General features: G+C 34.5%; 1 protein-coding gene across 2 annotated transcripts in view; it reads left to right on the top strand.

The window, feature by feature from the left end:
• The window catches only part of NOL4 (nucleolar protein 4), a 417,756-nt gene that overhangs the window by 120,320 nt on the left and 284,256 nt on the right, over positions 1-13,180 (top strand). For both annotated transcript variants that reach the window (XM_030292187.1, XM_030292189.1), the window contains exons 3-5: positions 166-277; positions 1,188-1,300; positions 7,303-7,435. In XM_030292187.1, the coding sequence (XP_030148047.1) occupies positions 166-277; positions 1,188-1,300; positions 7,303-7,435 (358 nt within the window). The remainder of the gene's footprint in view (positions 1-165; positions 278-1,187; positions 1,301-7,302; positions 7,436-13,180) is intronic.

Below are 13,180 nucleotides of genomic sequence, written 5' to 3' on the forward strand. Positions count from 1 at the left end.
GGATAGATATTTCTTGAAATGATGCATGGTACGCAGTGCATGCTTTCATTGTGCTTCCTGCCATTATGGAATAATGCGTCTTACTGGGAAATACAGTGATCATTTCTGTTGACTCATGTGCAGTCAGCTTATATAATAACACCTCTATTTTGTGAATCATTTCAGATTTCAGAGAGCTATGCCTTCTTACCAAGAGAAGCGGTGACACGGTTTCTAATGAGCTGCTCAGAGTGCCAGAAAAGAATGCATTTAAACCCAGATGGAACAGATCACAAAGGTAGCTGTGGTGTCAAATAGTGAGACTTAAAGTCATTTTACTCGTAATGGCAGTTTATATCCGACATCTTTATACACATGTGGTAGACTGAAATAGTTCAACAAGTCCGATCGTCTCGTTGATTCAATCCAGAGGCAGTCAATTTTGAATATCCACTTACAGAGTAATTCTGTGCCCATTCTCAGAAGAAAGGTGGTTTTGACTGTGGCAAATAACTTTTTTTCCCTATAATAATATTTTAATTTTCACATATCATGTGTATTTCATGGGATGTTAAACATAGTTAGCAAGGAACCTGATGTTCCATCAATCTCCTTTTAAATCTACCAGTTCCTTATTTCTAAAAGTGAAGAGTGTAGTATGGAGCTCCTCTGCTGAAAATTTTTACATGAAAGTTATAATTTGACTTTAGTTCTCGTTGAAAATTACTTATATGGTTTTCCTAATCGGTGAGTTTCTCTGAGAGTTTAAAATAATCTCAAAGAGACATTTAGATTAGTTCATTCCTGTGTGTTGGGGGATGAATAGACATAGAAGAAAAAGATGAAAGGAAAAAATGCGCAAATTTCCTTTTTTACTCAAGTAGCACATAGAAACTGTAGGTGTGCAGCAAAGGAGAAAAATACAAACTACCAATGATTGTGTTTAATCACTGTATTGGGTTCACCCTTTGCTGCCAGTGTATCAAAAAGCTTTCCCGTAGTTAGAAATAACTAGTTTATCCATAGCGTTAGTTTGTCCCATGTACCTTTGTATGGTTACCTTTTCCTACCATCCATCCGTAATGCTACCAACCTCCTAAAGACTTGATATCTAGAACCAGATTTCAATTTTAACAACGTGGATCGCTCTGAAATTACAGGTAGAATGCAGTATCACTTTCACACCCATTAAAAATGTTTTATTGCAGATAATGGAAAACCTCCGACTTTGGTGACCAGCATGATTGACTACAACATGCCAATTACCATGGCCTACATGAAGCACATGAAGTTGCAGCTGCTGAACTCACAGCAAGATGAGGTAAAATGGAAATACCGACTTCCAAGTCGGAATGAAGTTTGATAACCATGACTATCGTATTAAGCGTGATGGCATTTTGAAGATGGTAATTTACTCTTTAATGAAAGGAATGTTACTGGCATTGCACAGATGGAAAAAACAGGCAGAAACTTCTAGTCCCCGACAGAGAGTCCCTGTCTCAACACATCTACCTTAGTGCTGGGTGGGAATGTGTTCCTTCCCAAGAAAGCTTCTTTTTCCTTAATGGACCACCATCAAACTAGCCTTGGTAAAGTGCTAGAAAGTTCAGGGGAAAGTATCCCAAATGAGTGAGTATCCAAGGAAAGTGTCCAGTAGTATTCAGGCTATTTTTCCTGGAAATCACAAAAGTCAATTTAATGGGCATTTCAAGTATAATCATTTCTCCACCATCTAAATCTTTTGTATGTTTTAAAGGTTTTTTTTCTTTTTCCATTATTCTCTATACCAGTGTGTATTTTCTAGAGATAATTTGTTGTGATTCTTCCTAATTAGGGGTATTTTGATGTTTCAAATTATCCTCTTTAATTTGTAGAGTAGAATCGAGATGTGCGCTTGCTGACATGTATTAGACACAAATGCACACTTGTTGAATATTCTTTAGGATACTAATTAAGTGTTCAGTTTGGTGGAAGTATCTCAAAGATAGGGGCCAAGTTATATATATTCCACCACCAAAACTTGTAGCAATAGGGGCTTAGGAAATCCTTGTTAACTAGTCAGTTAACAAGCCATTAATCAATACACACATTCAGATGATCAGTATTAGGAGTGGTTTCTCAGGCTAATACGTACAATCCTTCTTGAAATTTCTCAATAACAGGAAATGTGGTTAAATATTTATTTTTCAAATACAGCGTTATTTGACGAAGTGTTATAAAATTCACTTTGTTGAGCTTACTTTATTTAATGAAACTCATATTTTTTGTTTTCCTCTTTATTTGAGCAGGTTTAATCTTAAAACTATATTATAAAATTGTTTTATCTCAAAAAACCATTGAGAGTACAGTTTGTGAGAAGATCTGTATTTGTACAGTGGCAGACGTGGATTTCATATTATCAGATGGCTACATATAAATGATTAAGTAAATAGTAATAAAATCTTTGGGTTAAAGATATAAAAGACAACTAAAAAATACTAATGTCTATCCATCCAGGAGAATGGAAAGTTATTCTCCTGATTTATTATATAATTGGAAAAAAAAATTAAACCTCATAAACTAGTTGGAGCTGTCAAATTATTTGTAGGAAGCTCATTTAGATGTTGGTACATTTATTTCTAGGCTAAAAAGTAAGAAAATCAACTCTGTGCCAACAGTACAGCCCACATATGCCGAATCCTTCTGGCTTCTAAAACATCATAAGTATTTCACACAAAGGGAGTAGATCCTTTCAATTTATAACTGGATTAGGAAAATAGCTCTCATCCTTACATCTTGAAAATACCAATTGGATGCACACTGCCTTCAAAATATTCATATAAATGGCTACATTATTTGCAAAATTTTAGAAGTTGTGATTATTGAAAGATAAGGTGATTAAGTAAATTACATTAAAACAGAATTCAAGTGAGATATTTCTTTGTGCTCAGTTATATTTAAATTTTAATGCGTTATTTCAATTAGTTCAACCAATATTTACTGAGTACCTTCTATGTAACTGGTACTCTTGTAGATAATGGAGATAAACTTAATAAATTGACAAAAACATTGCCTTTATTAAACTTATCTTCTAGTTGCAGGGGAGAAAATAAAGGACATAAATAATAAAAGTATGTATAGAAGAAGATGCTAAGTGCTATTAAGAGAAATAAAGATGGCCAGGAATGAGAATCAAAATACTTTAATAATGTAAGATCAGTTGACCTTCTTACAGACTGTTGATGGAGTTTGAACCAGAATAATCTTACAGGGGGAGAGTTTGGCAATAATTATTAAAAATTTTTCAATGTTACCCATATGCTTGACTAGAAATTTATACTAAGGAATGTGATGTATGAAACAACTCAAGTATTAGGATGTTTGTTGCATTGCTGATAGTGAATGATTGGAAATATTTTCAAGATCCAACAATGAGGAATTGTTAGATTTTCACTGCCCCATATGGTAGCCATTAGCCACATGTTGATATTTAAATTTAATCGGATATTAATTAAAATTACCTAAAATTAAATTTTTAGTTCTTCAGTTGCACTGGCCATGTTTCAAGTGCTCAATAGCCAAGTAAAGCTGGTAGTCACCTTACCGCATAGGGAATCTTATAGAGTAATTCCATCAGCACAGAATGTTTTTCTGAACATTACTGGCTAAATAACCAACGTCAGGGGCACCCACGGAGCTCATTGCACTGCATGTTGCAGAACCCCAGCCCAAGATTCTGATTCTAGACATAATGTGTGACACGTGGTGATCTGAATTTTTAACAATATCTACACTCATGCACACTAAGGTCTGAGGTGGTGCATTCCATAGAAAGGCTAACAGTATGGGCTTTGAGTTGGCTTGAGCATAAGGTAAGTGAAAAACAACAAAGATTAGATTGTGGGAGTGGGTTTCAAGCAGTCTTATGGAAAACCCTTAATGTTTGAGCAACTTACACATTACTTGGTAGATTTGGATTGACGAATATAGCTGCAAATTTATGAACAGAGAAGTGGCATTTTCTGAAGTGGAAAGGTTAATTTAGCAGTGGATGATGAACAGGACTGGTGGGGAAGAAATTGGAGGTGGATAGAAACCTAGGAGACTATAATTAATCATTCAGGAAATGGGAAAATGAGATCAGGACAAATAGCAATGGAAATCAGGAGTCACAGGGTAGAGACCTCTAGAGGTAAAATCTGGAACTTGAAAACTAAAATAAAATATGGAACGGATCAGAGGATCTAAATTCCATGCAATTGTCTTAAAAGGAAAAAGACTGGGAATAAAATTATTTGTTACAGTAAAATATTTATTCTAATTTTTAAAAATTAAGCCTTAGGGAAGCAAATTCTATGGTAGTTGGCCATGGCTTTCATTATCCTAAGATTTTAATAACATAAGGAATAAAGTCAGATTGAAGACTCTCTTTCTGATTGTCATATAGAATAAAATACCCATAGGGGAAGAATTCAGATGAATGGCCTACAGATGATCATGAATAAAATAAAATACTTAATATCATATCAGTCAAGTTTTCCAGTTCTTCATTCTTAGAAATATTTGGTAATTTCTTCCTAGATTTAGCATTCCTGACAATTAGCGTTGTCTCTATGTTGATAATAAAAAACCGCAACATTAGGTTTTAGGCACTTTTTCCACCTCTTATCAAAGATAGTAATTTAATCAGTCAATAATTTGAATAGAACTTACAGAATGAATACATGCACTTAGTTTTGTTAAAGCTCTTTATAAATGTAAGCAATTGGATAATTTATATTCTAATAAGGAGTAGAATTGTGAGAAATAAAATGTATATCAGAGGAAATCATAAAGGAAAATATTTAAGATAGTCACAATCATTAAGACACCTATGATTAATAGAATGGTGATTTCTTTTAAAATTAAAATAGCAGGTACAGTTGGTTGTATAACCATTTAATTTGTTGTCCACATTTCTTAAAATATATACTTATAAGACTGTTACTTATTGATGATAAAATGTGTATTGATTATTCATAATGTGCTGTAGCAGTTTATATAATCATTCCATGGATCAGATATTATCTCTTTGTATCTAGCTTTCCTTTAAACTCACACATACATTCTGACATATACATACATTTACACACACACGTGTGAATACACACACACATATTTAAGATGGTATATATTAGAGATGAAATTTTACTGGACTATGTATATTTAGCTATTTTTAGTATATATAATAAGTGCTGATTCTACAGACTATGTTTATATAAAATACACAGCTAGTTTATAAACACATATTTAAATTTACTTTATATTTTATTTTATATGCATATTTTTTACTATTATATTTAATATATTTAAATGTATTTACTATTATATTTAATCTTTACTATTATATTTAAATTTATTTTTGTATGTGTTCGTAAAACATAATATAAGTCCTATTATATACTGCAGAGTTTCTTATGTATTCTACATAAAAATATTAAAACAGTTTTGTACTTATTTATCTGACCTTGTCCTAAGTACTTTAAATATTAGTATATTTGCTTAACCTTTATATAGCCCTATGAGATTGATACTATTATTCCCATTTTATAGATGAAGAAATTGAGGCACAGAAAGGTTAAGTTACTTATTTAAGGTAACACATCTAAGTGGCAGAGCTGGATCTGAATCAGTCAGTCTGGCTGTAGAGAATGTACTCTAAAATGCCATCATGTCAGACACTATATATAGTGCATATAATAAATATCTGTATCACCTACGTGTGTGCATATATATGTAGGCATATGTATATGGTACACACTGATAAGATTGATGTGCACATTGAATTCTGTTATTTTTTTCTCTTTTTAACATATATATTTATTTCAGATGCTTTGGATTTTCTTAGAATTTAGAATTTGAGAAAACATAATGTACCAAGAGAGAGGGCATGCCGCTGGGAGAAGTCTATGTGGCTGATTGCCCAGAGGCCTCACAGGGTGGCATTTCCTTGCTGAATTAATGAAGAGCTAGTTCTACTCAGTATACCCGGGCATGATCAGACCTTTCGTAAAGGAAGGACACCAAAATCACCTTGACCTGACCTATGGATCAGAATGCCAATTTGTTAGTCTACTAGAACGTTCCTGTCCCCTAACCATAGCAACTTCTTTGCTGATACCAAGATGTCATTTAGGAAGCCAAGGTAACTCTTCCTATTCAAAGAAGTTATTTTCTCAAGCGTGAGTGACTTCATATGAATCCCAGTTCTGGTGTATTATAGTGGGATACATTCTTTAACTGCTCTGTGCCTCAATTTCTCAATCTGTAAAAGTGGATGAATCCTGGTACCCAATTCACAGGTTGTGATAAAGATGAAGTGAGTAAACAAGTATAAAGAACAGTTACGTGTCACATAAATAGCACTACTGCTATGGCGATTGCTGATTTTTATATTAATGCTAAACTTTGAGATCAGACATTTACGAATTAAAGTCAAACCTGGTGATTTTGATTAAGTACTTGCAATATGTTACACAACTTCTCAGGCCTTTCTGCCTACATAGGCATACCATTTGGCTGAAAATCGGTTCTCTAAAAGGAATTTGCTTCAGTGAAACGATTTACAGCAAAATATCTTAGACTTGGTTTAACTTAATTTTTGACAGGTTTTGATGAGTTGGGCATTTGGAAAACTGGCCTTTTGGTAATTTAGCCACTCGGCGAACTGGCTTTTGGTAAATGATCTTTCACACTTCTACCTAGAACTCGTTTTTGTGGTTGCAGTACAGCATATATTCACTTATAAGGAAAGAAGGGAGGTGTTAAAATCTTGCTTTCAGGAAATGTGGATTTTCAATCTAGCCATGTAAGTTTGTCAATTATTAGAATCCATCCTGTTTGCCAAGGAAAATTTTTTGTGTAAGGTTTTCTTATCGCATCCTAAGATTTTTGCTTATAATATTTTATTAGGTCATTTATTTTTGGACTCAAAACATATATTTCTCTATATTTTATATTTTGTGACTGACTGCCCTAGGGGAAGTTTTTACTAATTAAAAAAACCATTTTTTCATTGTTAAGGATAATTCTCCCAAGTACATCCTTCCTAAACATGTTATTTTGCCTTTTAAATCTGCCTGTACTTAGATACATTGTTTGATTTTTCACAAGCCTTGAAATTCCTTAAAGAGAGAAATTATTACATTATTTATTTCAAGTATCTATTAATATGTAACACAATTTACTGAGTTCTGTAAAAGCTAACTTACTGGCTAAACTCTAATTGACCCTGTAGATATAATGGTCACTATTTGAATGTGTTATATTTTATGATGCTTGATGATATTTTAAAACCATTTTCAGGATGAAAGTTCAATAGAAAGCGATGAATTTGATATGAGCGATTCAACACGGATGTCAGCCGTGAACTCTGATCTTAGCTCCAATCTTGAGGAGAGAATGCAGAGTCCTCAGGCTCTTCATGGGCAGCAAGATGGTAAGCCTTTCAAACTGAACAAACAAATCAACAAAACAACAAAAACCCAAGTCAGAGTTTATTTAAACAACAACCACCTCATGCTCTTGTGCTGATTTTTTTTTATCTGTTCCTGTGGGGACTTTTCTGTAGACTCAGATTCCATTATCTACTTCCTTATTTTTGGATTCAACTACTTTGTTCAAAACTAGGGTGATAGACTGGTTTATAAACATGTTAGTTATAAAAATCCAAGCTTTCCCGTGTTTTGCTCCCTGAACTTAAATGTGTGGTACCAGTGTAATTTGGGTTTCTGCAATGTTTCCTAGCTTTGGTTTCTCAGGCCATAATAGTAAAGAGTTAAAATGATCAGAAGAGTAATTTGGATGTTTTAATTTTCCTAAAAGACAAAGTTGTAATTAAAAACAATTTATCTAAAAGAATAATTTTACCAGAGTGATTTTGCTGGGGTAAGAAGATTTTTGCTGGGATTTTGAGCTACTTTATAAAGCTGTAAGTGAAAAATCAATCATAATCTCTTATTCCTGGGTCCATTGAAAATTCCAGAATTATCCAGTTGTTGTTGATAGGAAGAAAACTGGATATGTAGAGAAAGTAGACCCGGCAGTTAATATTTTAGGTCTACTGTTTGCAGAGATCTTTAAAAGTTATCTTTATAGATTTCTGTCTTTGTAAATATAAAATTATGTATGGAAGTAAATATGCCTTACTAAGGTAATCGTGAATGAAAATTACGGGTTGTAAATAGAAGGCAGTTGGCCAATTTCATCCAACATTAGTTTATTATTCCCGTAATTAACAAGTTTACATGAACTTTTTGACTATATAGTTTTGTGCCTACATCTCTAGATAGGGAAATGAAAAGTTGTCCTTGCTTTCTCTGACGCTTGCTATTAAAAACTGGTTGTAAAAGATTGCTGCATTTCTAGCTGCTGATCTGCTTTTGCTGTCAAAGTTTAAGAAATCCCTAGTTTTAGGTAGACCCAAATTTCAAAAAAAAAGGTGGCAAACATGTTTCTTGTTCACAGTTCAGATGAGCCTAAAAGATTTTGGTGTCCTTGTTGGCATGAATTACAAGAATGACGCGTGCACTGATTGATCAGTGGCTTTAAAATCTTATTTTACCTACTACACAGTGGACTAGCTATTGTGGTAGAAAGGACATTTACTTGGGAAATTTGTTTCTTTTTTAATGCTTATTTATTTTTGAGAGAGAGACAGGGAGAGTGCGAACAGGGGAAGGGCAGAGAGAGAGGGAGACAGAATCTGAAGCAGGCTCCAGGCTCTGAGCTGTCAGCATAGAGCCCAATGCGGGGCTCAAACTCACAGACTGTGAGATCATGACCTAAGCCGTAGTCGGAAGCTTAACTGTCTGAGCCACCCAGGTGCCCCAACTTGGGAAATTTCTAAGAATGGAATTTTTCTGGTTCAGATATAGATTATCTTTTCTCTTTTAAAACCTGAGCAGACATCTTCAGATTTTGACTTTTTGTTGGAAATTGCATAGCACTGGGATCATAGAATAACTGAACTATATATCAGTGACAAATATATTTATGTATATATCACTCTACTAACATTTGTTCATGTACTTTGCCTATTTGCACCATCGTCTTTTTTAGTCTATAATTTTGGAGCATGTAAATAACAAGAGAATGTGTCTCACGATGCAAATTCATGGTTTTCTTGATTGAACTTGTCAGTTGTGGATATTTTGCTAGGGGATAGCTGATGTGATATAAATCTGCATTGATTCTAATACAATTCAGTGGAATAATTTCAAATACTGTTTACTCTTGGGAGAAAACACTTTCTCATCATATATGGATGCATGCCTCAAGGATAAGGACATAGCTAGTCATTCCTTCTCCGACTTATCCCTAAGTCTTCTCTTATACAAATGCCTTTTCCTCTCACTTCTCATTGAGTTTTCTCTTGCAAGCATTTCTTTTGTTTTCCTGCATCATAGCTTTTCCCCAGGATGAATATATAAGCATGGTGTGATAAATGTCCTCTATACAAAGCTTCCATTGATCCCATGGTGCCCTTCCATTCAGTGCCCCATTTCCCTGTACCATTCCCGCAATACACTTTCCAGAAAAACTCATCTAAAGAGTTGTCTCAGCATCTCCACTTTCTCTCCTCTACTCTTTTGCTCATCTCGGTAAGCTTCCATCCTTGCCACTCCCTGTTGGAGTGCTCTAGGGTGCAACCCTGAACTCTCTCCTCCCCTACACTTACTCTCTAAATGATCACATTGACTCGTGTAGCACCCTGATGAATCCCAGATTTGCTTCTCTAAGTGCTGATATCTTTCCTGAGCTCAGGACTATCTCCCCCAAACACCTAAATTTTAATATTCTTCAGAGGACTCACCGCTGTATGAAGTATTATTTTTCGTATTTATTAGCTATTTCTCTTCTAGAATACAAATGCCATATTAATGGATCGATCTTATGCTTTTGATTTTCCTTTCAGTTGCTCTATTTGAGGTAGTTCTTAAATACTCCATTATTTAAAAAAATGAAAATATAACTTTTTACCATTACCACGAATTTTTGCCTAAGTTTTACATATTTTTTTCTTTTCTCCTTTCCCCTGATAATAGCACTCCCATATGTAATCCTCATTGACAAACTACTGTATCATTTCATTTTTCTCTGTACTTGCAGATAAATACATGCATCAATGAACATACCTAAGCATACAAACACACACACATAAAAATATGTACATACTGGGAAGGTTTGATCACCATTCTTTTATAAAAATATGTTCATTCTCTCTCTCTTTCCCTCCCTCTCTCTCTGCCACTCCCACTCTCTGTCTCTCAAAATGATAAAAAAAAAATAGTTCATATTATTTGCACTATACTGTATCTTGTTTTTCTCATCCAATGTTACCTTTTAGAGCTTTCTATATGGTGCATATATATGTAGATGAGGGGAAAAAAACACATGGTCCCTACCTCCATAAAACACACAATCTAAAGGAATAAAAGTCTATGTGATACCACCCACATTTGATTACTGTTCAATGAACCAATGTGGGAAAATGCCAGTCTCTGTAAAAATAAGAATTCAATGTGGTAAAACCTGTAGTTTATGTCTACCTTTCTAAAGTCAGTGGGGACTCTGGGTGCTAGACCTACATTGGATCTGAGGGTATTACTTTCTTGTACCTGGTGTACGTGATATTTGGGAGTAGTCAGAAGGTAGGGACTTATGATACAACAAATCCACTTTTGGGTGGGCAAACCACATGCACCTCCAATCTAGTCCCTCCCAAAATTTCGCAACTTGGGCGCATCATTTGTGGTTGTGGGGGATATCCTGTGCATTGTAAGATGCTTAGCAGTGTCTCTGGCCTCCACTCACCACGTCACTATTAAAACCTGTCTCCCGAGTTGTGACAACCCAAAATGTCTCAAACATTTCAAATGTCCTATGGGGAGGGGCATAAAGTCCCTAAGTTGAGAACAACTGGTATAGGCAGAAAAGGCAAGTCTGGGTTAGAATCCTGTAAGATGGAGACTGAAGAGACCCAATAAAGAGAAGTTTAGAAGTGGAGGTTGGGGAGGAGTGAAGGAAGCGTGTTCAGTCCACTTTCTGAGATAATGGAAATGTTCTGTATTTGTGTGTTTTGTACTTGTGGTAGTCACCAGCCATGCTGCAACTATTGAGGACTTAAAATATTGCTGGTGCAACTGAGGGACTAATGTTAATTTAATCTGATTTCATTTTAATTAATGTTAATTTAGATTAAAAGTCACATGTGCCTAGTGGCTACTCTATCAGATGTGTAGGTCTAGAATATTGTTTTGCTCAGACTTGGCAGTTAAATTCCTTTCTCTGTAGCCACGGGTTTGATGTGTCTGAAGTCTTTGTAGAAATTGAGAAAAATCTTATATTTTAACAGTCAGCTGGAACTCTAGTTTAATATTTATAAAATATGAATAACAACATTTTAAATGTTAAGTTAAAAGGTTCCATTTTCTTTAATACAACATGATTAATGTATTATTGTAAAGAAATTAACATATCGTGATTTTAGAAATCCTTACCTATAAATATAACACAGGTAGGTACAACAATGTCTTTATTGGGCACCATATAAAAGGGAGAGTTAAAAATCCCTTTTAAGAGCTTTTTTTTTCTCACTGTGGTTATGAAGGATTTGCAATATATTCATTAAGGGAAATAATGTAAATTCATTGGGAGATATATGTATATTATGTGTGTTTGAGAAAGAGAGGAAAAGAAGAGAAATGTCTTGCCACTGGGCTAGATAATTAGGTGAAGGTCAAATAAACACAACTGGAATGAAGAATTTAGAAAAGGATAGATCGATGTATAATATGCAGCTTTTTTGTTTATTTTAAGCTTCTAGTGCTTCCCTAAGTCAACAAAAATATAAAGATAAAAATGTGCAGAAACTCTGAATCTTAGCATAGTACTTAATCTATTTTACATTTGTTTGTTTCTTTTAAGTTTACTTATTTATTTTGAGAGAGAGCATGAGCATGTATGCACAAGCAGGGGAGGGACAGAGGGCGAGGGAGAGAGAGAATCCCAAGCAGGCTCTGTGTTGTCAGCGTGAACCCCATGTGGGGCTTGACCTGAGCTGAGCTCAGGAGCCAGACGCGTAACTGACTGAGCCGTCCGGGCCCCCCAAACCTATTTTACCTTAAATAAGTGTGCAACATAATGGCTCGATATAGGTAGTTACTGTGAAATGACCACCACAATAGGGCTAGTTCACATCCATTACCATACATAGTTACAATTTTTTCTTATGGTAGGAACCTTTAGAATCTACTTTTAGAATCAACTTTAAAATACACAATGCGTAATTGTTAACTATAGTGACTATGCTGTACATTATATCCCTAGGACTTATTTTGTAACTGGAAGTTTGTACCCTTTGGCCACCTTCACTGGATTTTGGGTAAAATATATTAAGCTATGTAAAACTTTTTGACAGACTTAAAATAATGCCTGTAAGTTAAAATCATTTAAAGATTGCATAATCCCTTGAGTTAATCATAAAAGCAGGAGGTCCTTGAAGCTATCATGAAATATAGGTAGCTTATCATAAAAGAGGCTCTCCTGTGCAATGGTTGTTGCTTATAGAATTCCGAAAAGCATTCCCAGATCAAGAAGCTTAAAGATGCTCTGTATTCAGGTGTTTGTCAATTTATAAGTGTCTAGTTCTGTCATTTAATTGGATTAGAAGTAGAACTGTGGTCACTTAGGCTTCTGTCCTTGAATCCAGTTCTAGAAATTCGTGGGAGCTTGTAATAGCTCAAGAAAACACTCTTTTTTCTTAATTATTTTCTTCTGAAGTTGTACATTGTATAAACCGCTGATTTGTTTGTTTTGTTGTTGTTGCTGAGGTTATTTATTAAAGGATGTCTGGCAAAAGAGAAGTGTCAGATTTAGAGACAGACTTGAAAGTTTCAGTTCAAAATAAACATTCAATTTCATTTGATAGAAGTATACTTTTACAAGAACCATTTTAATTGCTTGTCTGAGTCAATACTATATTGTATATTATTGATAGTTTTGCAAGGGAATATTTGTACTTTATTAATCTCAAAAATATGTTTACATAAGAGCAAAGAATTTCTGTATTTTTGAGTCAAAACAAATCGTTGTATTTTTCCCTGTTGCCCATTTTCTTAAGATTATTGGAGTAGAGGGGCGCCTGGGTGGCTCAGTCGGTTAAGCATCCCACTCTTGATTC

The sequence above is a fragment of the Lynx canadensis genome, chromosome D3 (assembly GCF_007474595.2).
Source record: "Lynx canadensis isolate LIC74 chromosome D3, mLynCan4.pri.v2, whole genome shotgun sequence".
Lineage (NCBI taxonomy): Eukaryota > Metazoa > Chordata > Mammalia > Carnivora > Felidae > Lynx > Lynx canadensis.